At 42.8% G+C, this 17484-nt stretch overlaps 1 protein-coding gene and 1 long non-coding RNA gene across 5 annotated transcripts in view; one reads left to right on the forward strand and one right to left on the reverse strand.

Moving 5' to 3' along the window:
• The window catches only part of LOC133539116 (uncharacterized), a 1110877-nt gene that overhangs the window by 478607 nt on the left and 614786 nt on the right, over window positions 1–17484 (reverse strand). The window lies entirely within an intron of this gene.
• Window positions 1–17484, forward strand: part of smad1 (SMAD family member 1) — a 126495-nt gene that overhangs the window by 74283 nt on the left and 34728 nt on the right. For all 4 annotated transcript variants that reach the window (XM_061881190.1, XM_061881192.1, XM_061881193.1 and 1 more), the window contains one exon: window positions 13599–14143. In XM_061881190.1, the coding sequence (XP_061737174.1) occupies window positions 13744–14143 (400 nt within the window). In that variant the 5' untranslated portion in view covers window positions 13599–13743. The remainder of the gene's footprint in view (window positions 1–13598; window positions 14144–17484) is intronic.

The raw sequence follows: 17484 nt of genomic DNA on the forward strand, positions 1-17484 counted from the left end.
CCCTCTCCCTCTGCATTACAGCCTTTCTGCCGCCATCACTCTCCCTTCCTGCACTTCTCCCTTTATAGCCGGTGACCCTATTGAAGGGGCGGGTGGGGGCTAATGGAGGCCCCCGCCCAGGACCCTGCTGATAAATAATGTATCTTCTTTATAATGCTCCGTCCCCCCCGGGGGAGGCTGGAGAGCATCATTAGTGCCTCCTCATCCTGCACAGCCCGGGTCTAAATTGATTAACAGACACTGGAGCGGTGCAAAGCCATCCGTGCGAGGGCTAACAGCTCGGTCTGGGCGGCTCGAAATCCGCCGCCTGGTGGTGTTGTGCTGGCCTCAATCTGCGCGTCCATTAGCCGCAGTCTTCCACCATCAGGCCAGCGTAACGAGGCAACGTCCACGGAGAGAGAGAGAGCGCCGGCTTGTGTAGCAAATGGCGGTGTTTTTTACGAGGCTGTCTGGTGTAATTCAGCTTTTTATAAGGAAGGCATCTGTGTCACGTTTACAGCGTTTCACGGCAACATGAGGCTGCGGAGTTGAAGTCCCACATGCCTATTGTTGTGGTTTTAGTGGTTTACAACTGCTCTGCACACATAATGAGAGATGGTTGGAATAATCTGCTTTAGGGGTGCACAACAAAACTACCCTATTTCCTTAAACTAATTAATTTAAAAGCTCTTCTCACTCCTGTGCTTACCAAAGGCATGCGGTAAAAGTAAGCATGTGCTAATTATTTTAAAACCTCTTCTCACTCCGGCACTTACCAAAGGCATGCAGTAAAAATTTGAGTGTGATGTAAGCTTGGACCTTAAATCCTACTGAATAGCTCTTAATCTTCTTCCATTTATGCGATTTCAAATTACTGGTATTGAAATCAGCCTCTTCCATTTTGAAAATGATGACAGGGGAAGTGTCACTCGTGACGTCACGAGTTTGACCAGGCGGTAATACTAAGCATGCGCTAATTATTTTGCAAAGCAAGTTTGACCGGGCAGTAATTCAAGGCAGGCGCGTACTATATGCCCTGCGGCAATTCAAGGAAATACGGTATATATACTGCATTTGCTGGACTATAGGTCGCTACCTTTTTTCCAACGCTTTGGACCCTGCGGCTTATAAGACAATGCGGCTGATTGATGGATTTTTCTTTGCTAACGTATTCAACAAATAGTTTTCATATTAAACTAGGGCTGGGCGATATGGCCTTTTTTTAATATCTCGATATTTTTAGGCCATATTGCGATACACGACATATATCTCTATATTTTTGCCTTAGCCTTGAATGAACACTTGATGCATATAGTCACAGCAGTATGATGATTCTATGTGTCTACATTCAAACATTCTTCTTCATACTGCATTAATATATGTTACTTTTAAACTTTCATGCAGAGAGGGAAATCACAACTAAGTCAATTGACCAAAACTGTATTTATTAAACAGTTATTAGCAGGTGACTTTTCAAACGATGCTACATATTAGCAGTAATGCTATTTTTGGTAGCAACGCTTGTGCCCCACACTTGACAAACTAAAGTTGTCTATTCGACATATTCCCTCTTATATAGTGTTATATAGTGAATTACATTTATATAGCGCTTTTCTCAAGTGACTCAAAGCGCTTTACATAGTGACACCCAATATCTAAGTTACATTTAAACCAGTCTGGGTGGCACTGGGAGCAGGTGGGTAAAGTGTCTTGCCCAAGGACACAACGGCAGTGACTAGGATGGCACAAGCGGGAATCGAACCTGCAACCCTCAAGTTGCTGACACGGCCACTCTACCAACCGAGCTATGCCGCCCTCATTATATACAAATATAATGACGATAAAGTCCATTCTATTCTCTTCAGGATGCCTTGTTTTGTGGGCGGTCTTATTTACCTGGTCTTCTTCCCGCCATCTTTGTTGTCGTTTTCTCTTGAAGCCAAACCACCGCCAGACGATGGAACCCCTGCTGTTTTTCTTGGGAATTAATTCTTCCTTCATTCACACCTTCTTTCTCTCGTATTACCACTCGCACGGCTCCACTAGCATCACAGCTAACGTTACGCAGTCTGCTACCTCTCTGCTCCACGAGGGATTGATTGATTGATACTTGATTGATACTTTTATTAGTAGATTGCACAGTACAGTACATATTCCGTACAATTGACCACTAAATGGTAACACCCCAATAGGTTTTTCAACTTGTTTAAGTTGGGGTCCATGTTAATCAATTCATGGTAGGGCGTATGTGTATGTGACGTATGAGGTGACAGTATGTGATGTGTGTAAGTTTGTGCACTTGCTGTCCGTGAGAAGGAGACATAAGGAGTGGGAAGAGCCTGTAGTGTAATGCCAACAGCTAAAAGCAACTGCGTGAGAACGTATACTCCAATATCACCATATAGTCATTTTCTATGTCGCACAGAGACAAACCCGGGAGATCTTGTGTATATCGATATATTGCCCAGCCCTAATAATGTGTTAATTCCACGACCGTATATATCAGTTGATATCGGAATCAGTAATTAAGAGTTGGCCAATATCGGATATCGGCAAAAAAGCCATTATGGGACATCGCTAGTTATTTTGTTAAATGTGCCTATGTTAAAACTAGGGCTGAGCGATATATCGATATACACGATATATCGCGGGTTTGTCTCTGTGCGATATAGAAAATGACTATTTTGTGAGTATTGGAGTATACGTTCTCACGCAGTTGCTTTTAGCTGCGGGCATTACACTGCAGGACAGCTCTTCCCACTCCTACTTGTGTTTCCTTCTCACACAGTGTAAGCGCAGGTTCTTACATGCGTCACATACTGTCATGTCATACGTCACATACGTACACGCCCTCGCCCAGCAGAGAGGTAGCAGCGTGGCTATCATTAGCCGTGATGCTAGCAGAGTGTTGCGAAGGTGAGAAAGAAGGTGCGAATCTGGTAACAAATGAAGGAGGAATTCATTCCCAAGAAAAACAGCAGGGGGTCCATCGACTGGCGGTGGTTCGGCTTCAATTGGTAATATGTCGAATAGACAACTTTAGTTTGTCAAGTGTGGGGCACAAGCGTTGCTTCCAAAAATAGCATTACTGCTAATATGTAGCATTATTTGAAAAGTCACCTGCTAATAACTTTAACAAATACAGTTTTGGTAAATTGACTTAGTTGTGATTTCCTTCTCTGCATGAAAGTTTCAAATGATCATATATTAATGCAGTATGAAGAAGAATGTTTGAATTTAGACACATAGAATCATCATCCTGCTGTGATTATATGCATCTAGTGTTCATTCAAGGCTAAGGCCAAATATGGCGATATATATGGTGTATCGTGACATGGTCTAAAAATATCGAGATATCAAAAAAGGCCGTATCGCCCAGCCCTAACTGGATCATTTGAAAAGTCACCCGCAAAGGGAATGAAAAGTACTTGAAACTCCGCATGTCAACATCTTCGTTCGGTGCCACACCCACAAAATGCCGGAACACGCATTTCCACATCAACACTGTGTGAAAAAAATAGTCAACAACAGAAGGAGATAATGTCCGCAGGAACCTACCACATAGCAAAGGATATACACTATTTGATTTCCTATTATACAGCTCATTTATTTTTATTTGACACTTATTGAAATATCTTGTGTAACATCATGCACAAAAGTGCACTTTATTTGTTTTAAACTATTGTAGTGGCGTTCTGTACAAAACGTGCACTTTAATTTAGTCCATCCATCCATTCATCATCTTCTGCTTATACGAGGTCGGGTCGCGGGGGCAGCGGCCTAAGCAGGGAAGCCCCGGATGCTACAGGACTTCAGACAGGCAGGGTACTGGGAAGAACTGATTTTAATATACAAATGACCAAAAGAACCCTTGTACAAAAGGCAAAGAAAAGCGTGCCAACGCACGGAAAGCTAAATGCTCAAGTTTAGCAAGAGTCGAGTTCAGAGTCCACAGAAGCGTGAGCCGAGCGCGCGGAAGCTTAGCTAGGACTTAGCAAGGTAAATACAAAAAGCAGGAATACCAAACGCAACTGTTGCATATAGCAGACAAAAGATCCAGAAAGAACTCCGGTAGCAGGCGGACTTAAATACTAACACAACAATCAAAACCAGGTGTGCGTCAGAAGGTAAGTTTAGGTGGAGCTAATGAAGTAGCCATGGTGACAAATACAAACAAGGAAGTGCTCAAACAAAGGGATCGGCAGAGTCCAGAAATAACCAAAACACAAAAAGGGACTCAAACATAGACTCAAGATGTAATCTGGAACAGGATCACAACAGCGATATAAAAAAAGGCCATATCGCCCAGCTGTAGTTGAAACCCTTCATTGATATGCGTCTCTTTTTCAAGATTGTGCAGGTGTGCTTTTGCACTAAATTCCTCTTTTGGCCAAGCAAAAAACATCCAATCCAATCCAATCCACTTTATTTATATAGCACATTTAAACAACAATAACGTTTCCAAAGTGCTGCACAGCCATGTTAAAAACAATATTATGCTCCACCAATGACTGAATAAAACAAAAAATGAATAAAAATAAAACCAATAAAAACAATATAAAAACAAATATGATTAAAAACTATTTTAAAGGGTAAAATCAATTAAAACAGTAAAATAAAAATAAAAGTGAATAAAAAACACAGAGGACAACAGAGGACAGAGGACCACACAACTCACGTAGTATTAAAAGCCAAAGAATAAAAGTGGGTCTTAAGACGAGACTTAAAACACTCCACTGTGGAAGCAGTTTGAACATGGAGCGGCAGAGTGTTCCAGAGCTTAGGGCCGACCACAGAGAAGGCCCTGTCTCCCCTGGTCTTAAGTCTGGTCTTGGGCACCACAAGCTGGAACTGGCTCTCGGACCTCAGAGCGCGCGCAGGAATGTAAATTTGGATAAGGTCCGAGATATATTGAGGTGCCAGTCCATGTAAAGATTTAAAAACAAACAGCAATGTTTTAAAATCAATTCTAAAATGAACAGGGAGCCAGTGCAAAAACTCTGAAGAATTGGGGTTATATGCTGGCGTTTCCTGGCCCCTGTTAAAAGTCGTGCTGCCGCGTTCTGGACTAACTGCAACCGGGAGAGAGCTTTTTGGCTAATGCCAGCATAAAGTGCATTGCAGTAGTCCAGGCCACTTGAAATAAAAGCATGCACGACTTGTTCAAAAAGGTTAAAAGATAAAAACGGTTTAACCTTTACTAAAAGACAAAGGTGATAAAAACACGATTTTAAAACGCCATTGACTTGTTTGTCTAGTTTAAAATCGCTGTCTATCCTTGTCTGATTCTATAAATAGACCAGGAGGAAAATGTGTTATTTATACTTAGAATGCTCCAACAGATAAGACTGGGCTCACAGCCATGTCGGCCTGCAGTCACATGCCACGCACTACCTTGGTGCAGGGAAAATGTCGCCCGCGGTGTGGCCGCCAGCTGCTGTGGAAAGACAACAGTTGGAACTGTGCTGCAGATGTGGAAGTGCAGCCTTTTTGTCTGGAATCACACAAAAAGTGCTTGGATTTATAATAACCCAAGCACATTTTGTCACCCTTCCGCTGGGGTACCAACCACAGCCAGGCGGCACCCGACAGGGCGGAGCTAGACGCTGATTGGTCGCCACTGCTGTGTGTGACAGCAGGGATGGAATGCAATGGCATTTTTTTTTTTTTTTTTTTTTTGGAACAAAAAAATGTCAGGGAAGGCTACATACCAGAAAAAAACTTCCAGTATTGTCTCATAGTCTGCATTTGTGACCTCTTCTCATTTTCAAGGGCTGTGCACAAAAGGGTGGAAATCTGTCAAAATTCCCAGTCCCGCTGTGTTGCCTGTGCTACTATTTTTCTGACAAATGCACCACATGGTGGCGCTGTCATTAAACCCCAAATTTTGACTCACAGCTCAATGCGCTTTACTAAACAGCTAACTGTAACTTTAAGGCCCATTGCAGTTATGGTTGCCATCAGAGGGCCGCTTTTAACAGTGAATAATGTATGGATTTCATTATTAATTATAGAAATTGTTTTAAGTAGACCAGGGGTGGCTTCACGGTGGCAGAGGGGTTAGTGCGTCTGCCTCACAATACGAAGGTCCTGCAGTCCTGGGTTCAAATCCAGGCTCTGGATCTTTCTGTGTGGAGTTTGCATGTTCTCCCCGTGAATGCGTGGGTTCCCTCCGGGTACTCCGGCTTCCTCCCACTTCCAAAGACATGCACCTGGGGATAGGTTGATTGGCAACACTAAATTGGCCCTAGTGTGTGAATGTGAGTGTGAATGTTGTCTGTCTATCTGTGTTGGCCCTGCGATGAGGTGGCGACTTGTCCAGGGTGTACCCCGCCTTCCGCCCGATTGTAGCTGAGATAGGCGCCAGCGCCCCCCACGACCCCGAAAGGGAATAAGCGGTAGAAAATGGATGGATGGATAGACCAGGGGTAGGGATCCTATGGCTTTCGAGCCAAATGTGGCTTAACACGATAAGAAATTAATGTATCCGTAATCTGTGTGGTTCAAACACTGATGACATCTATTAAACAGACGAGAAGCAAGGAATCATGCAGAGACAGAGTTCAATTTGGCTCAATGAGGAGACACGTGTTTTGGGCTGTATTCTAGTTAAAGATCCAAACTACTTTCTAAAAGTCCAGCCTGTGTGCTTCCTCTATTTATTTGTGAGGTCCCTGTTTACATCACTGAAGCTGTCGCTGAGCGAAGGGGGTAATCTCGACAACTCCAGTTATACACAATATATGATTATACAAAAATGCAAATGTGTTGACGCCGGTAATATCGCCTTGTCTCTGCTCCGTCTGCGTCACGGCGGTGTTCGGCCTTGGCAGTCAGCAGGCCGTTCCTGGACACAGACACTGATACCAGACTTGGTTGCAATCTTTTGGATTGCCAGTTTTGCACAGACAAAGAAAAATACCACTTCAGCACAATTGACAATAATTACAGCAACGGCCCTTAAGCATAATAGTTGTGTGGTAATACATACATAATTATTCTAAGATAATCGCAGTGTTAAAAATAACTTTCAAAATATAAAACATTCTCATGCATTTTAATCCATACAACCGTTTGCTACCATACCTGTTCAAGAAGTCCATTAATAGTAAGACGTATTTTATTTATTATTGGTTAGCTTCAGAATAAAAATCTTATTAAATAGAATAAGAGATTTATTGTGCTTTAAAAATGTTGGTCTTACTTAAAAATGCACACATTTAGTTGTATTCAGTGTTAAAAAAATGTATATTGCTCTCACGGAAATACATTTTAAAATATTTGGCTTTCATGGCTCTCTCAGCGGGCTTCACGGTGGCAGAGGGGTTAGTGCGTCTGCCTCACAATACGAAGGTCCTGCAATCCTGGGTTCAAATCCAGGCTCGGGATCTTTCTGTGTGGAGTTTGCATGTTCTCTCCGTGAATGCGTGGGTTCCCTCCGGGTACTCCGGCTTCCTCCCACTTCCAAAGACATGCACCTGGGGATAGGTTGATTGGCAACACTAAATTGGCCCTAGTGTGTGAATGTGAGTGTGAATGTTGTCTGTCTATCTGTGTTGGCCCTGCGATGAGGTGGCGACTCGTCCAGGGTGTACCCCGCCTTCCGCCCGATTGTAGCTGAGATAGGCGCCAGCGCCCCCCGCGACCCCAAAAGGGAATAAGCGGTAGAAAATGGATGGATGATGGGCTCTCTCAGCCAAAAAGTTCCTGGCCCCTGAAGTAGACTGTCCATTTTACAGCAAAAACTTAACATTTACCAAATTTTACTGTAAAATATAGTATTTTTTTAATTTTTATTTCAACTTTTTACTGTAAACTGAAAAACACAGTTTTTTGGGGGGTTTTTACGGAAAAAGCCGGCTGCTTAATTGCCAGAATTTTTGTATTAAATTGACATTGGTTTTTACAACATTATATTGTGAATGTTCAAACAGTACAAGTTATTTTTTTTATTCTGGCAACTTCGCTGTCAGTTTTCTACCGTAAAAACAAATGTACCGTCTTTCCATTGACAGTAATATCCATCCATTTTCTACCGGTTGTCCCTTTCGGGGTCACGGGGGGTGTTGGAGCCTAACTCAGCTGCGTTTGGACGGTAGGCCGGGTACACCCTGGACTAGTCGCCAGCTCATCGCATTTACAGTAATACACACTTACTGTAAATGCGACAACCGTAGATTTTACAGTAAAAAACTGGCAGCTCAGTCAACAGAATTTTATGCCAAAAACAGTAGGTTTTTTTCTTCAATTTACAGTAATATGCTGTAAAGAACAACGTAAAATATAATGTCATTTTTATTAATATGATATGTAGTTTGCTGTAAAGTTAAGTATGTTTATTTATTTTTATTTGGACTGAAACATGTTTGGAAAATTCAAACCCCGTTTCCATATGAGTTGGGAAATTGTGTTAGATGTAAATATAAACAGAATACAATGATTTGCAAATCCTTTTCAAGCCATATTCAGTTGAATATGCTACAAAGACAACATATTTGATGTTCAAACTCATAAACTTTTTTTTTTTTTTTTTGCAAATAATCATTAACTTTAGAATTTGATGCCAGCAACACGTGACAAAGAAGTTGGGAAAGGTGGCAATAAATACTGATAAAGTTGAGGAATGCTCATCAAACACTTATTTGGAACATCCCACAGGTGTGCAGGCTAATTGGGAACAGGTGCGTGCCATGATTGGGTATAAAAGCAGCTTCCCAAAAAATGCTCAGTCTTTCACAAGAAAGGATGGGGCGAGGGTCACCACTTTGTCCACAACTGCGTGAGCAAATAGTCAAACAGTTTAAGAACAACATTTTTTCAAAGTGCAACATCTACGCTCCACTTACGTAGAAATCATTCTACGTAAGTGGCATGGCCGGAAACCAACATTGAATGACCGTGACCTTTGATCCTTCTTACGGCACTGTATCAAAAACCGACTAAATCTCTAAAGAATATCACCACATGGGCTCAGGAACACTTCAGAAAATCACTGTCATTAAATACAGTTCATCGCTACATATGTAAGTGCACGTTAAAGCTCTACTATTCAAAGCAAAAGCCATTTATCAACAACATCCAGAAACGCCGTCGGCTTCTCTGGGCCCGAGATCATCTAAGATGGACTGATGCAAAGTGGAAAAGTGTTCTGTGGTCTGACCAGTCCGCATTACAAATTGTTTTTGGAAATATTGGACGTGGTGTCATCCGGACCAAAGGGGAAGCGAACCATCCAGACTGTTATCGACGCAAAGTTGAAAAGCCAGCATGTGTGATGGTATGGGGGTGCATTAGTGCCCAAGGCATGGGTAACTTACACATCTTTGAAGGCACCATTAATGCTGAAAGGTACAGACAGGTTTCGGAACAACATATGCTGCCATATAAGCGCCGTCTTTTTCGTGGACGCCCCTGCTTATTTCAGCAAGACAATGCCAAGCCACATTCAGCGCGTGTTACAACAGCGTGGCTACGTAAAAAAAGAGTTTCCAAACGTTTATTGATTGTTGTTAAAAGAAAAGGTGATGTAACACAGTGGTGAACATGCCCTTTCCCAACTACTTTGGCTTGTGTTGCAACCATGAAATTCTAAGTTAATTATTATTTGCAAAAAAAAAAATAGTTTATGAGTTTGAATATCAAATATGTTGTCTTTGTAGCGCGTTCAACTGAATATGGGTTGAAAAGGATTTGCAAATCATTGTATTCCGTTTATATTTACATCTAACACAATTTCCCAACTCATATGGAAACGGGGTTGGTAGTTTTCGACTGTTGCTGTGTGGATTTAATGCGTGCGTGTTAAAAAAACAACAGAGAAAGACACGGCGTAATGGTCCTAAAACCCCATTTGTGGCCATGCATAAATGACCCACGGGAAGTGATCTTTTCATGCATCTTGAGAGACAAAGCGTGAAAATAACACACCGATAAAAGTCTGAGACGGGGGTTGGGGGACAGTCCATTTTGGAAAGTCCCTCGCACCTGTAGAAAGACCTGCACTGCGCATCAGAAAGGAAACGATGCCGTTGTTACGATGGTGATGACAGCCGCGAAGACACAACTACGCCACCTGTTTCCTGCCGCTCCCCCTTTTCTTCCCGCCTCAGTTGTACAGCATCACTGTGTTGGATGAGGACAGTAAGTCAGGAGGTTGGCTAAGTATAGCGCTCACTCGTTGTAATGTTCCTGACACGCTTTTTAGTAAGTGACCAATACACCGTAAAAAGCACCTGTCCGATGTGCGGTATCCGACAAAGATAGAAATGGAAATTGAATCCCATAATCTGAAGAGGGGACCGAGAATAACTTAGCGAGCATTCTTAATGATCTATTTGTTCCTGCTGGAGGGAAACACAATATACTGCAGGCTTTACTGTCAGCGGTGAGTCACTTAATGGACGGCGCTCACATGCTGTTTATTCCGTTCTGGTGTCCGCCGCTTGTACGCGTTGGCAAAACAAGCGTAAAAAGACGACCAGGAGCATCGATTCGACTTTTTTGTTTTAAAAGCTGGGACGTATGCGCTGGTGAATGGCTCCCCCGGGAGCCCAGTGAATGGACTGATTTATCCCTGCACTTCCTTTTTATTGTCCTGGCCCTGGCCCGCTGTTGTCCAAGCAGCGTATAACGTTTTCCTCTGCGAGCGGCTCGCCGAAGATCGACTTCCTCTGATAACGCGATGGCCTCCTTTTGGAAGCTGACTTTGGATCGGCGAGATCTGAGTGAAGATCTGCAGCAAAACAATCGGCTTAAAAACCACACTGACACTCAACGGCAGTAAATGTCCATAAAACAACAGCCAGCGAGTCACTAACGCGTGGGACTCTTTATTATTTTTTTTAGGCCACACTTTTACTGCAGGCGAGCTACTTTTCAATTGACCCAAGTGGAGGGAATCTACAGTACCTCATTCGTGTATATCATTTATATTTATTAATGAAAGAGATGTTTTTGTTAACAATTTAAAGGTGTTTAATGTAGGGCTGGGCGATATGACCTTTTATGAATGCACTTTTTGTGCATGATGTCACTAAGATGACTGTGAACGACTCTCACCATCGTGCGGGTTCCAGGGACCACCAAGGAAGTACATGGCTTTGAGCAGTGTTGACTTTCTTTATTTTCCACTAACAAAAGTCTTTTTCGGGTTTCTTTTCAGTCGCTCGCGTCGTCTGCCTCTCGCTTTCGCTCTCTTCCGGGTTGCATGTGCTTCATCTCGTTCCGTCGTTGTTTCTCCACCTCTCTCTCCGACGTTCACGGCTGCCGCCCTTTTAAACAGTGCGAGAGGATTCATTAATCGCATACAGGTGCGCGATCCACGCACCTGATCTCCATTGTGGTGTCGCTCCCGGCACCCACCGCCCCGCCTCGCCGCTCGTTCGCCATCCCCGCCTCCTCGCCGCCATCTTGGGCCAGGCTCCGGCGTGCCCTGCCTTTCTATCGGCCTGTCGGCTCCGCCTCTCCACAATGACATATCAAAACAACACTAAATTAAAGTGCACTTTTTGTACAGAACGCCACTACAATGGTTAAAAACAAATAAAGTGCACTTTTGTGCATGATGTCACACAAGATATTTCAATAAGTGTGAAATAAAAATGAGCTGCATAATAGGAAATCAAATAGTGTATGTCCTTCGCTATGTGGTAGGTTCCTGCAGACGTTATTGCCTTCTAGTTTTTTCATACGGTGTTGATGTGGAAATGGTTGTTACGGCATTTTGTGGGCGTGGCATAGAACAGAGATCTTGACATTCAGAGTTTCAAGCACTTTTCATTCTGGGCTGGGCAATATGGCCTTTCTTTAATATCTTGATATTTTTAGGCCATATCGCGATACACGATATATATCTCTATATTTTTCCCTTAGCCTTGAATGAACACTTGATGCATATAATCACAGCAGTATGATGATTCTATGTGTCTACATTCAAACATTCTTCTTCATACTGCATTAATATATGCTACTTTTAAACTTTCATGCAGAGAAGGAAATCACAACTAAGTCAATTGACCAAAAGTGTATTTATTAAACAGTTATTAAGCAGTGGCACAAACATTCATGTCATTTCAAAACCGAAAGTGCAAGATTGTCAGAGACATTTTAAAACAAGCTATTAGTGCACTTTTGTGCATGATGTCACTAAGATGACATATCAAAACATATCAAAACAACACTAAGTTAAAGAAATGGGTGGAGCGCCATCTCCGGGTTGGGGAGGAGACCCTGCCCCAAGTGGAGGAGGTCAAGTACCTAGGAGTCTTGTTCACGAGTGGGGGACGAGTGGATCGTGAGATCGACAGGCGGGTCGGTGCGGCGTCTTCAGTAATGCGGACGTTGTATCGATCCGTTGTGGTGAAGAAGGAGCTGAGCCGGAAGGCAAAGCTCTCAATTTACCGGTCGATCTACGTTCCCATCCTCACCTATGGTCATGAGCTTTGGGTCATGACCGAAAGGATAAGATCACGGGTACAAGCGGCCGAAATAAGTTTCCTCCGCCGTGTGGCGGGTCTCTCCCTTAGAGATAGGGTGAGAAGCTCTGTCATCCGGGAGGAGCTCAAAGTAAAGCCGCTGCTCCTCCACATGGAGAGGAGCCAGATGAGGTGGTTCGGGCATCTGGTCAGGATGCCACCCGAACGCCTCCCTAGGGAGGTGTTTAGGGCACGTCCGGCTGGTAGGAGGCCACAGTGAAGACCCAGGACACGTTGGGAACACTATGTCTCCCGGCTGGCCTGGGAACGCCTCGGGATCCCCCGGGAAGAGCTAGACAAAGTGGCTGGAGAGAGGGAAGTCTGGGCTTCCCTGCTTAGGCTGCTGCCCCCGCGACCCGACCTCGTATAAGCGGAAGATGATGGATGGATGGATGGACTAAATTAAAGTGCACGTTTTGTACAGAACACCACTACAATAGTTTAAAACAAATAAAGTGCACTTTTGTGCATGATGTTACACAAGATATTTCAATAAGTGTCAAATAAAAATAAATGAGCTGTATGATAGGAAATCAAATAGTGTATATCCTTTGCTATGTGGTAGGTTCCTGCGGACATTATCTCCTTCTGTTGTTGACTATTTTTTTCATACAGTGTTGATGTGGAAATGCTTGTTCCGGCATTTTGTGGGTGTGGCACCGAATGAAGATGTTGACATGCGGAGTTTCAAGTACTTTTCATTCCCTTTGCGGGTGACTTTTTAAATGATGCAGCTAGGGCTGGGCGATACGGCCTTTTTTGATATCTCGATATTTTTAGACCATGTCACGATACACCATATATATCGCCATATTTGGCCTTAGCCTTGAATGAACACTTGATGCATATAATGACAGCAGTATGATGATTCTATGTGTCTACATTCAAACATTCTTCTTCATACTGCATTCATATATGCTACTTTTAAACTTTCATGCAGAGAGGGAAATCACATCTAAGTCAATTGACCAAAAGTGTATTTGTCATGAAAATAATAAAATAAAAAAAATACATTGAAATGAGAAAGTGTGTCCAAACTTTTGGCCTGAACTATATTTCTTTAATGTTTGCTTTGAAAAATGTGATTTGAAGCTTGCTGCAGAGTGGATCCTTAAATATGACTAATATCTAATTTTTTTCTTGCAGAAAATAATCCGTTTGGATTTAGAAGCTGAGCATTATCCTCAAAGACCTCATCAGTAATTCCCTCCCAAAACTGGACCTCCACCTGCCGCCCCAACCTTCTTTTGGCCCAGCGGAGAAGGAGAGCGGGAGGGCCGCCCCGTCCATCATGAACGTCACCTCGCTCTTCTCCTTCACCAGCCCGGCCGTCAAACGTCTGCTGGGCTGGAAGCAGGGCGACGAGGAGGAGAAGTGGGCCGAGAAGGCCGTGGACGCCCTGGTGAAGAAACTGAAGAAGAAGAAGGGCGCCATGGAGGAGCTGGAGAGGGCGCTCAGCTGCCCCGGTCAGCCCAGCAGCTGCGTCACCATCCCCCGCTCGCTGGACGGCCGGCTGCAGGTGTCCCACAGGAAGGGCCTGCCGCACGTCATCTACTGCCGCGTGTGGCGCTGGCCTGACCTGCAGTCCCACCACGAGCTCAAGGCGCTGGAGTGCTGCGAGTACCCCTTTGGTTCCAAGCAGAAGGACGTGTGCATCAACCCTTATCACTACAAACGTGTGGACAGCCCAGGTCAGTGTGGACGTCCTCAGCGAAAATTAAGAAAACAGGCATTAAAATTTCAGCAACCATCTTGTTAGGCCACAAAATGATTGAAATGAAACTTGGATAAACTTTATAGCAGGGGTCAGCAACCTTTTTGAAAGCAAGAGCTACTTCTTGGGTACTGATTAATGCCAAGGGCTACCAGTTTGATACACACTTAAATACATAGACAGAAATAGCCAATTTGCTCAATTTACCTTTAACTATGTTATTATTAATAATTAATGATATTTGTCTTTGTGAAAACACTGATCATCTTAATGATTTCTCACAATAAATATATTTTTTTGATGACATGTTTTAAATAGGTTAAAATCCAATCTGCACTTTGTTAGAATATATAACAAATTGGACCAAGCGATATTTCTAACAAAGACAAATCATTATTTCTTTTAGATTTTCCAGAACAAAAATTTTAAAATAAATTCATAAGACTTTCAAATGAGATTTAAATTTGATTCTACAGATTTTCTACATTCGCCAGAATATTTTTTGGGAATTTTAATCATAATAAGTTTGAAGAAATATTTCACAGATATTCTTTGTCGAAAAAACAGAAGCTAAAATGACGAACTAAATTAAAATGTATTTATTATTCTTTACAATAAAAAGATAATTTACTTGAACATTGATTTCAATTGTCAGGAAAGAAGAGGAAGGAATCTAAAAGGTAAAAAGGTATATGTGTTTAAAAATCCTAAAATCATTTTTAAGGTTGTATTTCTTCTCTAAAATTGTCTTTCTGAAAGTTATAAGAAGCAAAGTAAAAAAAAATTAATGAATTTGTTTAAACAAGTGAAGACCAAGTCTTTTAAATATTTTCTTGGATTTTCAAATTCTATTTGAGTTTTGTCTCTCTCAGAATTTAAAATTCTAAACCAGCTTGCTAGTAAATAAATAAAATTTAAAAAATAGAGGCAGCTCACTGGTAAGTGCTGCTATTTGAGCTATTTTTAGAACAGGCCAGCGTGCAACTCATCTGGTCCTAACATAACTGCTTACTGTTCTTTTTAGCATATTCAATAGCTTGGACCTTAAATCCCACAGAATAGCTCTTAATCTTCTTCCTTTTATGCGTTTTCATTTTGAAAATAATGACAGGTGAACTGTCACTTGTGACGTGACATTTTGACCCAGCGGAAACCATAGGCCAATGCTAATTATTTTGCGAAACGAGTTTGACTCTGCGGAAATTCTAGACATGCACTAATAAAAATAATATTTTGCGAAACGTGTTTGACCCGGCGTTAATCCTGAGCTGGCGGTAATGCTAAGCATGCGCTAATTATTTTGCGAGAAGCGTTTGACCCGGCAGAAATTCAAGGCAGGCGCATACTATATACCCGGCGGCAATTCAAGGAAATATACGGTATATTAAGTCTTTCAATGGTTGGAATCTGCGCTTTTGGATGATATACCAGTTACTATGGTGATCTAATTAGTTACTACGGTAATATAATTAGTTACTATGGTAATCTGCGTCACAGCAGCTCAGACAAGCGTTTCCACTCACAATGGAATTCAGATTTTCACAACAAAGTTCTAAAGCTCAGTGATGTATCAGATATATCAGATTGTAGGTGGGTTTATTTTGTACCCTTTGTGTTCATATTTCACTGTTTGTTGCATTTTTGTCGCGTTTCACTTGATTTTAAAACATGTCGGTCGAAAGGCAGTGTGACGTTTATATTTTGTCAATATTCAGTGTTTTATCCTTCATAGAAAAATTTAAAATTTTGTTACGCTTTTTAAGGCGGTCTGTCATAACGTTTCTAGTATTCAATCAGGCATTTTTGTGAGGTTTTGTATTAGAGTTCCTTAAAATAAATAACCGGCTCCCAGACACATTTTTTTCTCTAAATGTGGCCCCCGAGTCAAAATAATTGCCCAGGCCTGGTTTAGAGATGGGTAGGTCGTGAGTTTGTGAGTCCAAAGACTATAAAAAAGGGAGCCATTACCTCCCTGCTTGGCACTCAGCATCAAAGGTTGGAATTGGGGGTTGAATCACCAAAAGTTATTCCCGGGCGCGGCCACCGCTGCTGCCCACTCCTCCCCTCACCTCCCAAGGGGTGAACGAAGGGATGGGTCAAATGCAGAGGACACATTTCACCACACCTAGTGTGTGTGTGACAATCATTGCTACTTTAACTTTTAACTTAACTTGAACTTTTAACATGTGCAGGAAGATGTTTGTATGTCTAAATAGCTGGCACGCCTCAAAGTTAAAATGCATGTATGAACCACAGCTACCCTTTTTTTGGCAGCACTCATGCAGCCCAGGACCGCAACGCTCACTAGGGAGGCGCACCGTTCACATTTACACCGATACGGTATCGATTCACGGTACCTGGAAATCGATGCCGCTTTCAGCGATACCAATTGTTGGTACTTTTGTGTGTGTAAATACGTAGGAATTGTTTTTAATAATACAATATCCTGCCTACCGCCCGATTGTAGCTGAGCTAGGCACCAGCGCCCCTCGCGACCCCAAAGGGAATAAGTGGTAGGAAATGGATGGATGGATGGAATGCGATATCCCTTTTAAAATGGTATCTGTATCGATTCCCAGGTACCGGGAATCGATACCGGTTTCAATGATACCAATTTTCGTTACTTTTGTGTGTGTAAATACATAGTCAATCAATCAATCAATCAATGTTTATTTATATAGCCCCAAATCACAAATGTCTCAAAGGACTGCACAAATCATTACGACTACAACATCCTCGGAAGAACCCACAAAAGGGCAAGGAAAACTCACACCCAGTGGGCAGGGAGAATTCACATCCAGTGGGACGCCAGTGACAATGCTGACTATGAGAAACCTTGGAGAGGACCTCAGATGTGGGCAACCCCCCCCCCCCCCCTCTAGGGGACCGAAAGCAATGGATGTCGAGCGGGTCTAACATGATACTGTGAAAGTTCAATCCATAGTGGCTCCAAGACAGCAGTGAGAGTCCCGTCCACAGGAAACCATCTCAAGCGGATCAGCAGCGTAGAGATGTCCCCAACCGATACAGGCGAGCGGTCCATCCTGGGTCCCGACGAGCGGTCCATCCTGGGTCTCGACTCTGGACAGTCAGTACTTCATCCATGGTCATCGGACCGGACCCCCTCCACAAGGGAGGGGGGGACATAGGAGAAAGAAAAGAAGCGGCAGATCATAGAGATCATAGAGATTGTTATTGACAAAACAATATCCCTTTTAAAATGGTATCTGTATCTGTATCGATTCCCAGGTTCCGGGAATCGATACCGGTTCCAATGATACCAATTTTCGGTACTTTTGTGTGTGTAAATGCATAAAA

This window comes from Nerophis ophidion, linkage group LG20 (assembly GCF_033978795.1).
Source record: "Nerophis ophidion isolate RoL-2023_Sa linkage group LG20, RoL_Noph_v1.0, whole genome shotgun sequence".
Taxonomy (NCBI): Eukaryota; Metazoa; Chordata; class Actinopteri; order Syngnathiformes; family Syngnathidae; genus Nerophis; species Nerophis ophidion.